At 36.8% G+C, this 20,435-nt stretch overlaps 1 protein-coding gene across 1 annotated transcript; it reads left to right on the forward strand.

Moving 5' to 3' along the window:
- The first annotated feature begins 186 nt into the window (after window positions 1–186).
- On the forward strand, window positions 187–19,111 carry LOC121422395 (spermatogenesis-associated protein 20-like). Its single transcript, XM_041617405.1, has 16 exons — window positions 187–247; window positions 1,968–2,108; window positions 2,927–3,061; window positions 3,309–3,373; window positions 3,934–4,088; window positions 5,259–5,402; window positions 6,122–6,320; window positions 6,706–6,836; window positions 7,265–7,369; window positions 9,756–9,830; window positions 11,659–11,868; window positions 12,304–12,496; window positions 13,970–14,138; window positions 14,573–14,781; window positions 15,364–15,563; window positions 16,595–19,111. The coding sequence occupies exons 2-16, from the start codon at window positions 2,002–2,004 to the stop codon at window positions 16,847–16,849; spliced, it is 2,352 nt and encodes a 783-aa protein (XP_041473339.1). The 5' UTR covers window positions 187–247; window positions 1,968–2,001; the 3' UTR covers window positions 16,850–19,111.
- The last annotated feature ends 1,324 nt before the right edge of the window (window positions 19,112–20,435 follow it).

Raw genomic sequence — 20,435 nt, forward strand, 5'->3', positions numbered from 1 at the left:
AAGAAAGGTAAATTGTTATTTACCAGTATTATTTCTAGTAATCACCATAATCACCCAAATCACAATAAATATAAGAATTCGAATCCAGATTAAAATATTAGAAATGTTTTATGATATTGATCGGGGATATGGATAGATTTCTCTTTAAGTAACGGTTAACATCAAAAAGTAAAACTACTAAAAGTACGGTACTAAGTAAAGACTATTTAGAGGAGAGCTCGCGACTTTCGTTTGTTTATTTTTGTTGGTAATTCGTATTTTTCATTTATTGGTTGAATTTAGATAACAACAACGATCAGGTTGTAACTTAGAGGTATTGAAGTAATGTATAATTGATTATGTATTTATCAAATCAATGTAATTTTGGGGTGAATGTGATGATGTTTTGACTTATTTAAAAAAAAAAATTAATCATGTCCCATCCATTCGTATTTGCGTCATGTTAATCAGGGGCCGATTGCACGAAAGGGTCTTTCCAACTCCAAGGACCGTCTTTCGAAGTTTCGTGTCGCCCATCTTTTATGATGCGCTATAAGTATAACTTATAAGCGGGGTGTTTCTGAAGTTTATGATTAAAAATAGAATTCGTTAGCTTGCTTTGAAATCAAATTTTATTCAATTTCATGAGATATCAAATCACTTTTTAAACAAATAGGCCCTATTTCTTTTATATTTCAAAATAAAATATGTTGGTAGATAATTTATTTGAAATGCGTTTCACATGGCGCATCATAAAAAATGGGCGACACGAAAGGTGTCATGCGCGTAGAACATTCCCCAAATGGCACTTTTGAAAAATTCATATAAAATGTGAAATTAGAGAATAGAGGGTGGAATGTAGTACCAGTACCATTGGATAGGAATTAGGATATATCTGACATTCCATATCTGACCAGGAAAGGTACAGTAGCCAGCTCATTTTAAAAATAAATCACCATTCATGAAGATAACTATGAATGAATCAAATTCATCAACTGAAACAGTAAAATAGCCCTAATTAGTCCGCCAGTCAAAAAATAGTTCCAAGTCACCTATTTATCTTCCCAATTTGGGCGAAGGAAGTTCAGTAGGTACCACTTCTAGAATCAGTGTTAGATTTTCAATCATAATCATGCATTTTTGTCAATCAGCTATAACAAATTAAAAAAATTGAATGGGTTGGGTCGAATGAATATCTTATGCCTTCCTGATGTAATAGGCTCATGGCACAGAAAGACGGTCCTTGCAAAGACCCTTTTGTGCAATCGGCCCCAGATCTAGATCTGACTTTGCCCCGGGGACCTCGACACGTCTTCAGACAGTCTGACTGTGCAATTGCAAAGATAATTTAAGTTACGAATGACTTAACACGCGACTAGTGACCCTCTATTGTTCTGGACAATATATCCTTATGCAGTTAAAATAGCACCTTTTCAAACTTACTTAGTAATTGTTCAAAAAGTTTTATATTTCACTCGTGTTTAATACGAACCTTTGTCTTAAAACAGCGGCTTATACTTGTACAAGCCACAAGGCTATGAAAAATTTAAACGACAAACAGAACAGTTCCATCAATAATTATGTCCAATAGAATTATAGATGATCTACGTTGACTACTCTCACGTCAGATGCCTGGCTTAGCTTCACAAGCCTTCTGGCCCAATGACGCTCCCCCTTCCCCAGCTTGGCCTTGGAGTGGTGTAATGCTTTATAATGTGTGTACCAATTGAATTGAATTGGCATTAGATCTAACGTTAGACTTTTTTTCTGAGTGTTAGAACTTACTAGATGGCCTTTGATTTTGGCAAATATTGGCAGTCTTTAAGTTTAACCTACAATTTTACCCCCCAAAAAACAAAAACTTGTTTCTGTGCTTACCCAAATAATCTTTCATTGTGTAATCTTACATGAAACTAATTTCGTTTCTTAAGAAGTTTTTTTTTTTACTTATACAGCATATGTATTTTGTAACTCTTATTATTTTCCAGAATATTCAAGTGATGTTACAACTATAATCATCTCATGTTGAGAACGCTGATTGGACGGGGGACAAGAGTAGCCAGACTCTATCCACATCTACCGAAGACAGCACACAAGACTCAGATTACAGATAAAAAAACAAGGCCTGTGTAAGGTTGGGTAATTTCAATGATTGTGATGTCAGAGTTTATGTCTTAATTCCGGGTTTAAAGTCTGGTTATCCTATTTTTTTTTAAAGGTTGTTAATCATATATCTATACTTTGGTGTGAACACAAGTTGTACTGCAAATATGTTGATCTAACCGTGTCATCTTGTAATATCTGTTATAATTATTATTTCTTTTTAAAATGGAAAATGTGAGCAATTTTTTTTGTTCTGTTCTTTTAATGGCTGTTTCAGTTTCTTGGTTAGATTTTTTGAAAAATCAACTGGTGTTACATAAAGCTAGTCTACATGTACATTAGCCCTAGGGACGTATATACGTATGATTTATTGTTAATTAAGGCCTTGGATGTCCAAAACTGGCTGGCTTTTTAACATTTGATCATAATGATTCAGTGGTGAAAATCTAAGCCACTGTCTAAGAACAATATCCCATAAATATAGTGTCTTTGATGTTTACCTTTGTGAGAATATATACGGGACTACTCAAAAACTTTTAAATGCATTGTATTTAATCATAGCATTCCATTCAAGAATGTTGGCTAGGATCACACTTTTTATTATGCATTCATAGCGTATATGAGACCTGGGCCCATGAGGGATTGATGAAATTTTCCATATGCTGCACGATGTTTTATCTTTCCTGTTCTTCCTAAATGTTGGCCTTTTATTCCTAGTCCTTGCAGTACTTAGCAAGTGATTTTGATGAGGGGAGATGTTCAGTGTTTACTTTTTATCCATTAGCAAACCAGAATCATAGAAGAAAAAAAAATCGAATTTTCCCCTTTTTATTTTGTTTGTCAGACTTTTGCAAGTTAGGATGGCATCTGGTGGTAATGGTGGTGAAGGCAGTGGTAGCAGCGCTGTTAAAAGCAACAACCGACTTGCAGACGAGAGATCACCGTACTTGCTTCAACATGCAAGCAACCCTGTAGACTGGTCAGTAAAATCATTTTGTGTAGGCTGCTTTTAACATCACCCTTTTAATAAATTCCAGGTTTAATTAAAAAGTACAATAGACTGCCCTGTTTTCAGGATACTGGCAAGATGCCATATCTCAGAATTATAAAATTTGTTTGAACATGTAAAGAGGCATATTTATGAGGAGAATCCATAAGATTTCTTTTTTGCCTAATTAAGGTCAACTTATGTAGGATTGATACAATCTTTTCCTTATAAATTTCAGGTACCCATGGGGTCAAGAAGCCTTTGATAAAGCTAGAGTGGAAAACAAACTAATCTTTCTTTCAGGTAGGAAAGAGTGTTTCTGTTCTGTAGGATTTAAATTTTCTCTTATAATTCAACATTAGGAGGAAGTAGAAACTTTGTTTACATTTAATTAAGTGCTATGTTTAACTGTTTGAGATGACATTCAGATAAAGAAAAATAGAAATTGCAATTGAATTCTATTTAAAGAATTTAGCATATTGGGAATACATTTAACTGCCAGATGCATTTTGTATGGTAAAATACATTCTACATTTTCTCTCAATGTGCATGTCCACAGTGTCATGTGATAGCAATGGAATATAATTTTTTTGGTAATAGATGCCAACATTTAAAAAAGTTGTAATAATGAAGGGCATACCAGTATCGAGTGTAATAGAGTGGTGATTTGTATTGATTTATAGCAAATTACTCATTTGTGGTCTGATTTGTAATTTTTAACAGATAATATTCTTTCCTATTTTGTTGGTTATTCATTATTCAATATTTTGCAAATTAGTCAAATATATTTTTAGCTTACTATACTGATTATTCAACAATCAAAATTTTATCATGAAAGTATATTTTCTTAATCTGTTTTCTAGTTGGTTACTCAACGTGTCACTGGTGTCATGTGATGGAGCGGGAATCCTTTGAGAATTCTGACATTGGAAAGTTAATGAATGAACATTACGTCAGTATCAAGGTGGACAGAGAGGAAAGGCCTGATGTTGATAGGGTCTATATGACATTCATTCAGGTAAGGCAAAAAACCCCCTTTATTTGGTATACGTGTAACTCAATTGATCCTAGTAAAACACCCAGTTTGTTTTTTGTTTTCAATCGAAAAAAAATGTGAGAGTTTACCATTATTTTCATAATTTTGTATATTTCTGTTTTTTTAACCAAAACAAGATAATGGGTTCTGGATTACCCTTGATCTCCAATTTATGTGTATCATTTACGGTATATGCCTGGAGACACAAATAAAAAAGAATACAGACTGACCTCTGTTACTGCAACATGGAACCAAGAATCATGCATTTTCAGAACCATGTGTGATATCCTTTATGATAAACCAAAAATATTTGTTGGTTGTAGGTAGGCAAAGCTCAGCTTGAAGAAATAGCAAATGCTTTGCACAAAGGGGACTGAAATATTGCCTTGACTAAGTGGAGGCAACTTTTCGACTTAAAAAAAAAAAATTGCAGATATGACAGAATTTGTGTTATTTTGAAGTAGTTACCGTCCCTTTACACTCTCCTTGATATCTGTAGGCTTTTGTGGGTGGTGGTGGCTGGCCTATGAGTGTCTGGTTGACCCCTGACCTGAAGCCATTCATTACAAACTAATACCCTCCCTTACACTCTTCTTGATATCTGTAGGCTACTGCTGGAGGTGGTGGTTGGCCTATGAGTGTCTGGTTGACCCCTGACCTGAAGCCATTCAAGAAAAACTAATCACCCTCCCTTACACTCTTCTTGATATCTCTAGGCTACTGCTGGAGGTGGTGGCTGGCCTATGAGTGTCTGGTTGACCCCTGACCTGAAGCCATTCATTACAAACTAATCACCCTCCCTTACACTCTTCTTGATATCTCTAGGCTATTGCTGGAGGTGGTGGTTGGCCTATGAGTGTCTGGTGAACACCTAACCTGAAGCCATTCATTACAAACTAACCACCCTCCCTTACACTCTTCTTGATATCTGTAGGCTACTGCTGGAGGTGGTGGTTGGCCTATGAGTGTCTGGTTGACCCCTGACCTGAAGCCATTCAAGAAAAACTAATCACCCTCCCTTACACTCTTCTTGATATCTCTAGGCTACTGCTGGAGGTGGTGGCTGGCCTATGAGTGTCTGGTTGACCCCTGACCTGAAGCCATTCATTACAAACTAACCACCCTCCCTTACACTCTTCTTGATATCTCTAGGCTACTGCTGGAGGTGGTGGCTGGCCTATGAGTGTCTGGTTGACCCCTGACCTGAAGCCGCTGATGGGTGGTACATATTTCCCTCCTCATGATAGATTTGGCAGACCAGGCTTTGGAACAATACTTCAGACAATAGCAAGACAGGTGAGTAGCTAATCCATACAGTTTGTTGAGGATCAGTTTTCAATCGAGCCAAGATAAAAGCAACCACATTGATATGCTGCGTTGGGGGGGATGATAAGACGACCAAAAGTTGATGTATTTTTTCTTCATTTGAATCATATGAGTATTAAAGTTTTATGATACAGACCTCTCTGTGTCATAAAACTGTATAGGAAAAGGGAAAGGAATATATAGTAATCATCATATTCCTTTCTCTTCCCCTCGATTTTTTAAAATTTTATTATTATTTTTTTTTGGGGGGGGAAGGGGTGTGGGGATCACTTCTTGAAAAATCATAAGATTGATCTGCCCCCTACGCACTTTCTCTTAGAATAGAGAAATTGTGCTTAATAAGAAGTTTCCCTACTGGAACCGGATAGTCCCTGTGCAACCCAAACCGGGAAATCCCAGCCATGGCATAATTTCCTTCAGCAAGAAACTCATCCACATTGTGCTGCACTCAACCCAGGTGAGATGAATGGGTACACGGTAGGAAGAAATTTCTTGAATGCTTGAGCGCCGAGGCAGCTCAGCTAAAGCCGGGGTAATAATGATAATAGCAGGGCGTGCTGGGAGAACAGTTTTCGGAACTGAAGTGGCTGCCCTGGGTAAATATAACTATATTGTTATTATTAATTACAGAATCCAGTAGTCAACAGGTTCTTTAAAAAAATCTGTGTATCTATATATTCTCTGTGCAGTGGAGGGAAAACAGAGGAGCCCTTGAACAACAAAGCACTAAGATCATTGAAGCTCTTCAGGCAGCAGTGCAAGTCAAATCCACAGATGACCCCTCACCCTTAAAGTCAGAGGTGTCAGAGAAATGCTTCAAACAGCTCACTGAAAGCTTTGATGACCAGTTTGGAGGGTTTGGGGGAGCTCCTAAATTTCCTCAGCCAGGTATGATTTAGTGTACATTGAAGACTTTGCAAATTTAAGTTTCACCCAAGCCAAATTAGCTACTGTAGTTTTTTTTTTATATATATATATATACAACTTCAGTCATACTCTCTAAAGTTATCAGGTAGTCATGAGCATTACTGTATAGGAAAATTGTTTAATATCTCTATCATCAACTAAATTTAGAGAGTTTTTACATAATATATTAGGCTATTTTTAGGTAATGAAATGGAAGATGAAATCCAACTGTGTTGAAAATTTCCACTACAGATAAGTGCATGTTTTCAAATGTGTGAATTGATTGGAAAGAGACCAATATATACCAAGGGAATGACACATTCATTTTGCAAATTACTGAGCAATTATTATTATTTTTTTCTCTCAGTGAACTTCAACTTCCTGTTCAGACTGTATGGAAGTAATAGAGACGGTGATATGGGTCAGAGGTCACTCGAAATGTGTGTTCATACTCTAAAGATGATGGCCAGGGGCGGGATACATGATCATGTCAGTCAGGTGAGTCTTGCAGGTTTGGAATTTTTAAGCCATTCAAGTGGTAGTAATGGTGATGTTGTTCATTATGATGGTAGAAATATTGGAAAATATGATGGTTTTGACATTGATTGCCTTGATGACAGTGGTAATGTTATTGGTGACGATGTGGTGGTGATGATGACGATAGTAATAATGGTGGTTTTGAAGGAGATGCTACTTATTAGATGATAGTGATAATCAAAATGATCATGGTGATGAGAGTTGATGATGATGATGGTGATGATGATGATGTTGATCATAGTCGATGATGATAGTTGATGATGATGATTGTGATGATCATGGGAGTGATGATCATGATTACTGTGCTGCTACTGATAATGATACTGAATAATCATCAGAAAACACAAACAGACACATTGAAATCATTCTTATATGTACCCTTCTTACAGGGATTCCATCGCTACTCCACTGATCGTTTCTGGCATGTTCCTCACTTTGAGAAAATGCTGTATGATCAGGGACAACTAGCTGTTGCATATCTAGATGCATATCAGGTAAGGACACTGCAAATGTGGCATAGGGAACATCAATTTGCATAGGTTTTGGCTGCATTTAAGGTGGCAAGAGGTAGCAACATCTACATGTACATGCTGGATATGGCTAAAAATGAGATACTTGCATCATATTCTATAAAGCTAAAGCAAAACTTGACTCATTACAGTGAGCAATTATTATCATAGAGAATACTAAAGTTAGGTGAATTGTTTTGTAGCCATTCATTTTATTTTAATTTCCTTTAATCAACTAGAATATTTGGCGATGTTGACTTGTATGAAAATTCTTAATTTATTATCCTGAATTTGTGATACTGCTGATCATTATGTTATTGTTGGAATATATTTTTATATATAATGACCTGTCATTGGTCTTTAAAAAATATATAAGAACTGTTATAAGATGGAGATAATGATTATGTGGAATATTATTGATCGTTTAGACATTTTATTTAGCAAGCCAACATTGTTAAAAGATAAAAACTAAATGAAAATTGCATAACGCTAAAAATCAACTTGGATAAATTCATAGCAACAACATTGATTGGACTTTGGTAAAAGATCATTTGAATTAACCCTAATTCTCCCGGGGGGGGGGGGCCATAATGGCCCCCCCCCTCAACAATTTTCGCGATATATCTGCTGCGCAAAATTTTTTCACCTCGCAGCTCACTGACTTTTTACATTCAAGTCTCGCGCAAATTTTGAGACCAAAGTTGTGACGCCCAGGTACGCGGTTACGACATTACGCAACATTATGCAAGTGCATGTCAGACCCAAAATTGCTCATAAACGTGATTTCATGTACAAATCCAATGCAAATTGCGTATTTAGCCAAAATTCATAAATGTATCATTATTTCTACTTTTACTGATTAAACTTAATTAATTTTGCCTTGTTTATGATCAGAATTATGTCTGGAACAATTTCCATTGAAAAAACAATAAAAAACAAAAAGTAAAAAAACAGAGAAATACATAAGAAATTCATAAAACAATAAAATACATAAGAAATTTATTTCCAAACCAAAGTTTTTTTGAATTATGATTGTTAAGAATGCTACAAAGAAAATTTTTACCAAAAATTAGCATTCTAGGAGCTTTATTTAGTGAATTAGAGCAAAAAGTATGATTTATGCATAAATTAGCATAATTAATTCATATAAAATAAAATCTCATTATTTTGGAAAATTTTACCATACAGCCTTGTAGATTACATCGCACACTACCAGCGTGCAAATTTTTGCGTCGCTCGCGCGATCGGCGGCCGAGATCTTAAGGGGGGGCCATAATGGCCCCCCCCCGGGAATGACAAGAATCAAAATACCCCGGGAGATTTAGGGTTAAAGGATGACATGTTTATTTTGGTAATTACTGAGTACCATAATTTCTTATTTTATACCAAAATCATTTGGTAGATTATTGCTATTTGTACACTTTAGGGCTGTGTTCGATAACGTCTTTATCGATAGTCCTGTCAATAATCGCTTGTTTTTGCCACTTAGCGATATCGATAACCTTTCTCTCTTTGTTGATATGGTACCCGCTATTATGGACAAACAGTGATTTTCAGTGATTTCACGCCTTTCACGGAAACGGCCCTTTGAAAGTGGCTTTTCAAATGGAAACTCACAAAAAACTTTTTTTTCATCAAACTGCACAGAACAGCAAAAGAATTTACTCCAAAATCTCAACAAAATACTAGCCACAAAACACGATCTCACACCCACTTTGCTATTATTACATGTATAGCAAAGTGGGGGTAAGATTGTGACAATCCAAACATCGTGCATTTGATCGAATACATCACAAGCGCAAGCTCAACTAATGTAGAACGCAGCTATCACACAGCGCAGCCGTGTGTTGCTGTCTTCTACGTTCGAAGATGTACGGCACGCTATCAAAATGGCGAAGAGGCAAAAGACGTTGACTGCTCAGAACGACGTAAAAAAGCCCCCAAATTATCATTAAAACTTCATCCAACCATAAAATGATGCTAATAACATGAAAGGTGAGGATATATTTATGCTAAATATGTTTGTTAAAAGATACTATGTGGTCTTTTACATCCAATGAACACAGATTTTAAAGCGTTCTTGGTACAGTGGCAGATATAAATTTTGACCAATGCGGGTATGTGACATTGCTATAATGCATAAGAAAATGGGTATTATGTTCTTTTGTCGATAGTTATCGATATCATTCAGATATTTTTAGCATGATATCGACAGAGAATTTTCTCAATGATAACAGCCCTGGTACGCTTACTTTACACTTGGTGGCCATTTGTTGATTTCTGTTAAACTTCATCTGTGATCATGAGTACAGTTTCGTGAGTTTTTTATTGATAATGATTTTCAATTAATGCTGTGTCTCCTTAAACTCAGATCACCAAAGAGTCTGTGTTTGCTGAAGTGGCCCGTGATATCCTTGAATATGTTGGTCGAGATCTGAGTGACAAGGTAAGTGAGATGTCAAAGGGCCTATGAATCAACAACCTTAATAGCCCCACCTCGAGTCAACTACTACTCATATCTGGCCAGGTTCACTACCCATAAAGCAACATTCTGAACAGTGAAGTCTTGTATACTGTAAAAGTGGAAATTTTCGCGTATTTTGCGGCAAGATCGGCGAGCGCGAGTTTAAAAACATGGGAATTTATGAGCATCTATTTTTAATGCAAGTTTTGAACCGCGGTTCCAATTGCGTGTATCGATGTGGCAAAGAGATTGCATAATTTGACCTAAAGAGGGCGGCATTTATGCAAGCAATCTTGAGCTCCAAATTCACATGCTTCGCTAGAATTTGTTCCAAAGCAATGCGATCATTTTTTAACAGTCGCAGATTGATATTTAAATTGTGATTTTGGTTGAAATATAAATTGCTTTTGCTGTTTGATTGGTGAGTGTTTAGATCCGTTTAGTTTCTGAGAAGATGTTGGGTCGATCGCCCATGTTGATTGATCCCATGCACTTTGAATAGCCGTAATCCCCAGTCCTTACCCGGTGCTCGGCCGTCCATACCAGGCCAGCAGGTAGCAGCGCCTCCTTTTTGCCTTCCCTGATGTCTGCCCTGCAAAGAAAAGTTGCGCAAAATGTCACAAAAGCTCAGGATTAGATCAAAACAGTGCTGAATTATGCCACCCTAGAGCAAGAATTATCAGAAAATACACGAAATGAAGAACCCGCGAATATGTTTTGGAGCCACCAATCGCGAAAAAATTAATCCCGCGAAAATAACAGCGTTTACAGTAGGTCCATTTCAATGATGACACATTTCTTCACCTTTCAATATACATTCATATTGCCATGATTATGATGCCAAGTTTCAAAACAGGTACTCAAAGGTCAAGTCCATTTCAGAAAATGTTGATTTAAATCAATAGAGAAAAATCAGACAAGCAACATGCTGAAAATTCGTCAAAATCGGATGTAAAACAAGAAAGTTATGACATATTGAAGTTTCACTTAATATTTTTCACAATATAGTTACATGTATATGCACAATCCAAATGAGAGAATCAATGATGTCCCTCACTCACTATTTCTTTTGTTTCTTATTGTTTGAATTATGCAATATTTCAATTTTTACAGATTTGAAAATAAAGACCAACTTGACAACCATAAAATGTTAAACAATGGTAGTTCCGCATGTACAGGGGGAAATAAAACTTTGTTTTGTAAAGGACAATGAGGAGAAAATTAGAATATTTGATATTTCATACAATAAAATACAAAATAAATAGTGAGTGAGTGATGTCTGTCCGGGCTGTGCATAATACAAAATAAATAGTGAGTGAGTGATGTCTGTCTGGGCTGTGCATATAACTGTTTCGTGAAATTAGGCGAAACTTATAAATGTCATAACTTTCTTATTTTACATCAGATTTTGATGAAATTTTCAGTGTTGTGTTTGTTGGATTTTTATCTTTTTATTCAAATCAACTTTTTCTTTAGGTGGACTTGTCCTTTAACCTCTCACAAACATATTAGTTTCTCCAGGCAAATAAAATCATAGGCAATTTTTATTTCTAATAATTATCTCAAAAGATACATTTGGGAACTACCAATTTAAGACACACAATGAGAGACCAAACAAGTGTTGGTTAGTTTGCTCCTCCTGCAATATATGGAGAGATGAGTAAATTGTAATGTCTGACTTGCATGTGTGATTTTTGTCTCACCTGCATAGCAGAGCGAGACTATAGGTGCCACTAATCCGGCTGTGTCAACCCGACAACTGAATAATAATTTAAAATATTTCGCCTTTTTCACTTCTTTCTTATTCAAGGCAGGTGGGTTTTACAGTGCAGAAGATGCTGACTCTTTGCCAACAGCTGACGAAACTCACAAGAAAGAGGGCGCTTTCTGCGTGTGGACAGATACAGAAGTCAGGACGCATCTGAGTGATAAAGTGGAAGGATCAGACACCGTAACATTAGCTGATGTGTTCTGCATGCACTATGGCATTAAACCAGCTGGCAATGTGGACTTTGAACAGGTAGAATTCATACTATGTATCTTTTTCCTAATTACTCTAAACATGTGACTTTCATAGTAGAGGTAGATTTCATACTACAGGTTTAATGGACACTATTTTTTAATAGTTAGAAATCACACTATTTACAACATGTTGATACATTTTTAAATTCAATGCTTAGATATTATGTTTCAAGTGTGTTATACATTATAAAGGATTTATATCCTGCTTTCTTTCTTGTTTATTGAAAGGCACATTTCAATTTCATAGCATAAAGATGAGATTTATTTCCATTTTGGGGATTGAATTGTTGAACTGTACAGAGTTATAACAAATTGTTGATTGTTATTACTATTGACTACTGAATCCTGCAATTCCCAGAGGCTGTCAACGGAAGCACCTTGTTCCAGTAATGTGTTACCCATGGTAATAATACTCTCACCCTTTTTATACTAGGACCCACATGGGGAGTTGAAAGAGCAGAACGTCCTCATCGCTCGAGGTGGCCTGGAGTCTACAGCATCGATGCTTGGCCTGGACGAGGGGACAGTCCAGGGCGCATTAGATAAATCTAGGAAAATATTGCATGAGATCAGGTTAGGGCGCCCTCGCCCTCATCTTGATGATAAAATGCTGACTGCATGGAACGGTAAGGGCCACCCATCGATATCAATAGTTGGATGGAGCTGCAATGTGCTCTTTTGAGGCCAAATGGTAGTACTCGAAATCAAGAGCGCACAAAGTTCCACATGTGCCTGTTGTTACTTAGGCGTTAGCATGCCCCCATGTACTGTTAAGGCCTGGTCCCACTGGCCGACGGACACAAAATGTATTCGTAATGGATCCATTCGTTTTCATCTGCTCCAGATGGTGGACAATATGGGCAAACAACGAAATCACAGTGGACAGATGCTCAATGGTTGTAGTGCGTATGAAACATGTATGCGAAGAGTACACAATGGATACATAATGTTTTCCGACGGATGGCAAGATTCTTTTCCGTTTTATATCCTCTCTGCATCCGTAAGTGCAGTGGGACCAAGCCTTTCATTGTGCCACTTGGTGTACTGTTCATGAGCTTTAAGGTCGTGTGTGCAGCAGCATACAAGCTTTATCCAGCTATTGATATCTTGGAGGCCACCCCTTCACACTTGCATATGAACACACACACTTTAATGCATCCACCATCTTAGAGAGAACTATTGATGAATAGGAATTTTTCATAAAATGGGTTTGGGGATTCGATTACTTGTATTCAAACTTGGGCTTTGTCATACAAAGTTTTTATGTAAGAGATTCGTATGGATTTGGAGACTGAATTACAGTGGATCTGGTGATGGTGTGGCAGTGATATGTAAGGATAGAAAAATGAATGGGTGATTTCAAGTTTAGTGTTGACCTTTTGGTGTTGGTGTTAGGTCAATTTTTACATGAGTATAACACCAAACAAAATGAAGATGGTCCTGAAAAGTTACTCACTAGTTGTTATGTTGTTGAGATGTCAACAATGTGATCTGGATCAGTTTTAAAAACTGAATAAGTTTTAGAGCTAGGGGAAGCAATCCAAATTCAACACTAACACCAATAACAATGCCAACACCAATGATATTTTTTTTTAATTTGATTTTAATTTTTGTTCAGTAAGTTAAGTATCCATGTAAATGGGCAAATTTGATGATCTTTAATTTCAAGTTTGCCTTCATTAAGCTTACCAGGTTTAGTGGAATGTTGTGGCCCAGTGGATTAGTGTCTGGATTTTGAAACAGAGGGTTGTGGGTTCAAATCTCAGCCATGGCACAATTTCCTTCAGCAAAAAATCTATGCACAATGCACTGCACTCAACCCAGTTCCTCAAGATGATGCAAGCACCAGAATTGGTTGCTGAGCATTGCCAGGGAAATATAGGAGCACTTTGAGCATCTAATCAAGGTGGTTATGTGACTTGTACAAATAACCTATAATTTTATCATTAGTAGTAGCAGAATTCGCATAATTTGACCTTCCATACATCAAATAATTCCATAGTGGACTTTGGTATGTATTTTGAACTTGTACCAGAATTTAGTAATGGCCCTAGCTACTTATCTTTTTACATACTTTTCTTTTCTATGGAATATATTAGGATTAATGGTGTCTGGGTTTTCAAGGGCAGGGCAGGTCCTCCAGTCACCGGAGTTTACTCAGAGAGCAGAAGAAGCAGCAACTTTCATCAAGCAACATCTATACGATCCATCAACAGGATGCCTACTGAGGAGTGCATATAGGAACAAAGATGGAGACATCGCTCAAATGTAAGTCAATATGACAAGAGTTATCAGTCCATTTGCTTTGCAACTTTGCAAGCCAATGAATCAGAAAACAGATATTTTGATGTTTTCCATTTCTTGTAGCTTATTCGTGAGCTGATATTTTCACTATCGTGTTTGGCTTTTTCATTTGCATCAATGTATTTGATGTGAGTACTTTAATATTTGTTGAATCGTTTCAGCCCAAATCCGATCCATCACTTCATTGCTGACTAATGTTTTTTTTTATCAGACGGTTATTGGATCTGTATGAATATAATTATGATGAGCAGTGGATAGATTGGGCAAGGGAAGACATTTATTTGAAAACAGATTTTTAGCAACTTATTGTTTTGTCTTTTCAGCCTTATAAGGAGTGGTGTTAATGGGAAAGTACAGAGTTGTAATTTTTTAACAACTTCATTGTTTTGTCCTTTCAGCCCCAGTCCAATCCAGGGATTCGTGGATGACTACTGTTTCTTGATCAGAGGCCTGTTGGATCTGTATGAAGCTAATTATGATGAGCAATGGGTGGAATGGGCGAGTCAGCTCCAGGAGAAGCTTGATGAGTTGCTATGGGATACCGAGAATGGAGGATACTTCTCTACCACCGATAAGGACTCCTCCATCCTGTTAAGATTAAAGGAAGGTGAGATGTTATTCATTACTTATCAGAATATTCCCATTAGGCTTTTCTTGACAAGAAAGTAGAAACATTTTTTGTGTGATTGGCCATTATACCTCGTTGGCCACTATACTTCATGAAGTACCAGTAACAAAAGATAGGAAAATCATATTTTCCATGCAAAAAGCAAGGATGAATAGATTTACTTTTATTTGAAGGAAGTAACTGAAGAACATAACCTCTATATAAAATATTCATGGTCCGTAACATATTGGAAAAAAAAAGTGAGAAAAGAATGAGGAAAAAAAAATGTTTGTATCCAACACCAAAATTTTAATCTGCTAACCAGAACTCAAGTGCAGGCCAAATGATGAAGAAGCTAGTCCTAACATTATTACCAGCCTGAATCTCCTGAGGTTACTTTTACACCTACACTGGTCAGTATACTCTGTTTTTAAGAGATGTTGAAGAAGACAATCTATCTTTTAAGTCTCAATCTATTTGAAATGGTTAAATCTATTTAAAATGGTTAGAGGTAGACGAAAATCAATTTCTGTACATCATGCCTCAAAGTTCATGGTAAAAATGTGATATCTTCAATTTCAGACCAAGATGGTGCAGAACCAAGTGCTAACTCTGTTGCCTGTTTGAATCTGCTGAGGCTGTCTAACTATTTGAACAGACCAGACTATCAAGATAAGGCTGCCAAGCTCTTCTCTGTCTTTGGGGAACGGTTGAAGAAGATACCCATAGCCTTGCCAGAGATGGCATCAGCGTTGTTAAGTCAGGGGACCACCGCTAAACAGGTAAAAGAAATTTGTTCATGACAAAATTTACCCACTATTAACGCCCTTCATTTTGTAGCGCAATTTGCCGAAAGCACGCATTTAATTGGATTTAACTTTGTGTACGCGATGAAATAAGCCTAATTAGGTTTAAAAATCTGCATAGTACATGGTTTTGTACCATGGTACAATTGAAACCTCTTTGAGAATACGAGCCATAGAGTTCAAGAGTGCCCGTCAGCATGTCACTGGACTGGAAATTAAAGAAAATGTCTCAACATATCAAATTATATAGATCTAGGCCATTTTCATTTCCAGCATATGCATGCGTGCATGTCTTGAATAAAATTATCAAATTTCAATTATTGCACAAAACCCCAGCAAATCCTAGCCGAGCCACAGCCCAGGCACTGCCCTCACCATCAAGATGACCACTGTGCACTGCCAGTGCGACCAGGCTGAGTGCAAATTTGCAGGACAGCGCGACACAAATCCCTCCCTCAAAAACATGTGGCTCACCTCCCGCAACTGTCAAGTGCACTAAAACATAACATGAGGGGGAAAAGGTGAACAATGAAGAAAAGGAGTGGAAAGTTTGGTTAGGGACCAGACTTTCGCGAACGTGAGCCGAAAAAGTTAATCGCCATGGTCTGCTCGTTTTGTGATAGGCACATGCCGAGATGAGGAGCCACAAAATAAGAAGCAAGGATCATCGTACTGAAAGCATTACACCGATGCTGTGATCATCAAATTGACATTTTTTCATGTGAGATTTTTAGGCTGTGTTTATTTAGAAAGTCATCTTATTGAAGCATGCATTTTGGGTTGAAGTAACGGGTAAAAATCTTGCGGTTCGTACTACTTCATCAGTATTCAACCAATTCCATGAAATATATGGCTCATGCATTGGTCTTGAGGTAAAGATGTGCAGGGCCTATTTTTTCATGTGTTGAAAATTGTGTTGCCATGGTAACAATATATTATATGTAAAAAAATAAGCCAATTCGTGGTTCGTTATTTTTGTTGCGATCATAATTATTCTCTCTTCAAAGATAATCATATGTGGAGACCGTCAAGGCCAAGACACCAGGAAACTCCTCCAGTGTGTCCATTCTCACTACCTTCCAAACAAAATCATCATCCTCACTGATGAAGGCCACACATCCAACTTCCTATCATCCCATCTTGACATCCTAAAGACGTTGAAGAGAATGGATGGGAAGGCTACGGCTTATGTCTGCGAGAATTACCAGTGCCAACTGCCTGTCAACAATGTGGGTGAACTTGAGGACCTCCTGAAGAAATGAAATACGTCAGCCTTGCTGCTGTAAAAAGGTATTCAAAGGCTTCTGTAGATGCTGTTCAGAGACATTTAAAGACTTCTAGATGCTGTTGAAAGGCATTCAAAGACTTCTGTGGATGCTGTTGAAAGGCATTGATAGGCTTCTCTAGATGCTCTTCAATGGTATTCAAAGACTTCTCTAGATGCTGTTGAAAGGCATTCAAAGACTTCTCTAGATGCCATTTAAAGGCATTCAAAGACTTCTGTAGATGCCATTCAAAGGCATTCAAGGACTTCTGTAGATGCCATTCAAAGGCATTCAAAGACTTCTCTAGATGCCATCCAAAGGCATTCAAAGGAGTGGTTTCTCTACCAAGATGGAGAGGGCAAGTGTAAATTTATATCTTGCAAAATGTTAAATGCCACAGTGGGAGCTGAATTGAGACAAGGAGAAGTAAGAATTGTCGTCTCACCAACAATCTCCTCGTTTTACTCCTTCATATCAGTTTTCTTCTTCACCGCTTCCTCTCCTTCTTCCCTTCCTCCTCCTCCCCCTCCATCACCTCTCCTCTTCTCTTTCTCCTCCATCTCTTTTTTATTTTGCCTTCTTTTTTATCCGATTACTCTTCATTCCTCTCAGTGTTGAATATAAAATTTAGTGATAATTATCATGCCTTGTACAAGTAGCAATGAAATATGAATTAATTCAATAAAGATGATCATGTGTTATGAAATCTTAATGCTAATGTGGAATCTCTATCTCTATCAGCTTAAGAGATAATTTCACTAAAAGATATTGAAATGAAAGTTATTGGCCGATATTCTGAAGTCCGGTTTAACTTAGCCATGGGGTGATTTCAAGTTCAGTGTTGGCCTTTTGGTGTTGGTATTAGGTCAATTTTTACAAGATTATAACACCAATTATAGAATGTAGATGGTCCCTAAAAGTCACTCGCTAGCTGTTGAGATGTCAATAATGTGATCTGGATCCTTTTACAAACTCTAAATAGGTTTTGGAGCTAGGGAAAGCAATCAAAATTTAAACACCAACACCAACACCAAGGCCAACACCGGACTTGAAATCACCCGTGGTCTTACTCTGTTGTTAGACTTGGTTGTTTTCAAAGACAGCAGTGCTGCTATATTGATTCGTGTAATGCATGTGAGACAAGACAGCCAGATGCATTCTAATTGTTTCTAATTGACACCACCTAAAGACAAAGACCTGCCATGCTCTAGCCTGTTATTGATTAAATTTGTTAGCAAACACATTTAGGATATGTATCATAAAACTTTAATCATCAAACATCCATTACAAGAGGATCATACTATACAGAGAAAACGGCCATCATATCACAGATTTTAATATGTTTTTAATGAGTATAGATAATTGTCATTCAGTCCGTCCCAGGTCCAACCTCTCTTATCTGGACACGTTGGGACAGCACCAATCCTGATAAGGGATTTATCAGGATCTGGTGGACCCAATATTAAATACATGCAGCTGCCTCCACAATGATAGCTACACTATTGTAGTGGGCATACACAGACAGTATTTCACTACTTTTTGCGGAAATGAGATCAATGGGTAGCCAAAACTTTTGGATAATTTACCTGCTGAAATGATTGAGGAATACATCGAGCATACCTTGAAAGACTCGAAACAAAGTTTGAAAATTGGATCATCACAGCTTCGCAAAGTCAGCCGTTTGTTATATAATGACTGTAGGCTCAAACATGATAGATGGCGCTGTCAGTAATGTAAGACGACGCCTGAGCGAGAGGTGTTCCCCCCAAAAAAAAAGAAAAAGAAAAAAAAAGAAATGCACAATAGATCTGTGAATGGTTGCACTGTACTGGAAAATTATCCAGTCTAAGTTCTTTCAGTGATAAGGGTAAGATATTTTCATAAAAAAATAATGTGGTTGTACATATTGGTAGGCTATATTGGAAAATGTAAGTAATCAAAGTGAGTTTGCATATGAATTTTGATTTTAAATTGAAATCTCATTTCCCCTACAAACTAGATTGAGACAAAATAGAAAATCTCTGCAAGTGTGTGTTCGGATACTAGAAAGATCTGGATTAGTGGAGGCTGGATAAGAGAGGTCGGACTGTATATTATCATGTGCTTGAAAACATTAACACTTCTTCTTTTGATTTGCAAAGTTCTTGAATTATCGTTAAATCTTGTTCTTCCAATATGTTTGACCTAATTTTCATAATCTTTATTTGACATGTAATGTGTTTTTTTTGTTCCATTTTTAACACCATTGGCATTAAGCCTCGAGTTGTCACCATTTATCCATTACATGTAAATAACGCAAGTACATTTCACAAGTTGCACAATAATGCTCAAAGTGATCATACGATTTTATGCTGAATTTCTTTTTCATAATATTCATGACACATGCTCTTCTAAGAAAGGCATGCAGTGTACAGGGTCAGCGTTCGAATACATCATTAAATTTCCTTCTTTTTTTATATGTGTGAGCCTATGAGGCAATGTTATGTAAGTGATATATGCTAAAAATATTTAGGATTATTTCTTCCTTGTTTATGTGAAAATACATGTGATGTATTTGTATATTGTATGTAATGAGGTGGAAATATTCAAACCAAGGCTGCGCAAGTTTATTTCTAATTTACATTTGAATCCTTTCCAAATGCATCTCTTCCAACTTTATGTTTTCAACTGAAATGTATTCACAACTGTTATGATTATGTTTCAAGCTCAATTTGATTACCATCGGTTTTGTGAAAAAGGCATTTTGTGATAAATGCCCTCTTCAGATGTATGTTTAAAACCTGCAAAGGTATCTGGCAGGAATATTCATTGCATGCATTTGTTGAAACAGCTGTGAGTCTTGAAAGTGGCCAGCTATATCCAGGGTAATAGACAATAGTGACACTAATTTGAATACCATGCACAGTGCATGTAGGGTCATGCTGTAAATTGCTTTTTTAATCACTATTATTATTTTGTTTCGTCGTGGACTTTCAATAAGTTGGTTCAGGTTGTTACTGCCCTTTCCCATTTATGCATTTCGTTTTTTATTTTATTACGTACATTCATACATGTACGTGTAATACTGATGAGCATTAATTGCGTAAGAGATTGGTCTGTAAACTCTCATTCTCTGATAAAGTCTCTATCTCTGTCAAAAGACATCTTGGCCTGTGACACATTGCTTTAAGCCTCTTTCAAGATTTGGCATGAACGAAAATCTCTCACTGTTCAAATTCAGTTATAGAGTAAATCATCAATGCGTATAGTCCAAAAACTTATGTGATATGGATGATATAGAATGAATTCTTTCTAGTGGATGTATTTTATGAACATTTATTTTGATCAGGAGCCACATCAAAATAAAAATAAAGAATGAACATCTGAAGATTGCAGTGCTACATGCATATTATACTGCAGTATATTAATCCATATTATCATCAAATCTTTAGACAGGATTTGTTTGTTTAGCAAAGCAGTCCAATTATACCTTGTAAAACTTTTTATGGCTTGTTACATCGATATGCATTTACACCTGAAGTAAAAACAATACGTATCGCCCTTAATCATCAATTTGAAAATCGAGATGGGCATATACACGCAC

Source organism: Lytechinus variegatus, chromosome 10, assembly GCF_018143015.1.
Source record: "Lytechinus variegatus isolate NC3 chromosome 10, Lvar_3.0, whole genome shotgun sequence".
Taxonomy (NCBI): Eukaryota; Metazoa; Echinodermata; class Echinoidea; order Temnopleuroida; family Toxopneustidae; genus Lytechinus; species Lytechinus variegatus.

Coding starts and splice junctions, on each gene's coding strand:
- LOC121422395 (XM_041617405.1), top strand. CDS start 2,002: ATGTTGAGAACGCTGATTGGACGGGGGACAAGAGTAGCCAGACTCTAT. Junction 11,869..12,303: donor GCAATGTGGACTTTGAACAG/GTAGAATTCATA, acceptor TTTTTATACTAG/GACCCACATGGGGAGTTGAA. Junction 14,139..14,572: donor GATGGAGACATCGCTCAAAT/GTAAGTCAATAT, acceptor TTGTCCTTTCAG/CCCCAGTCCAATCCAGGGAT.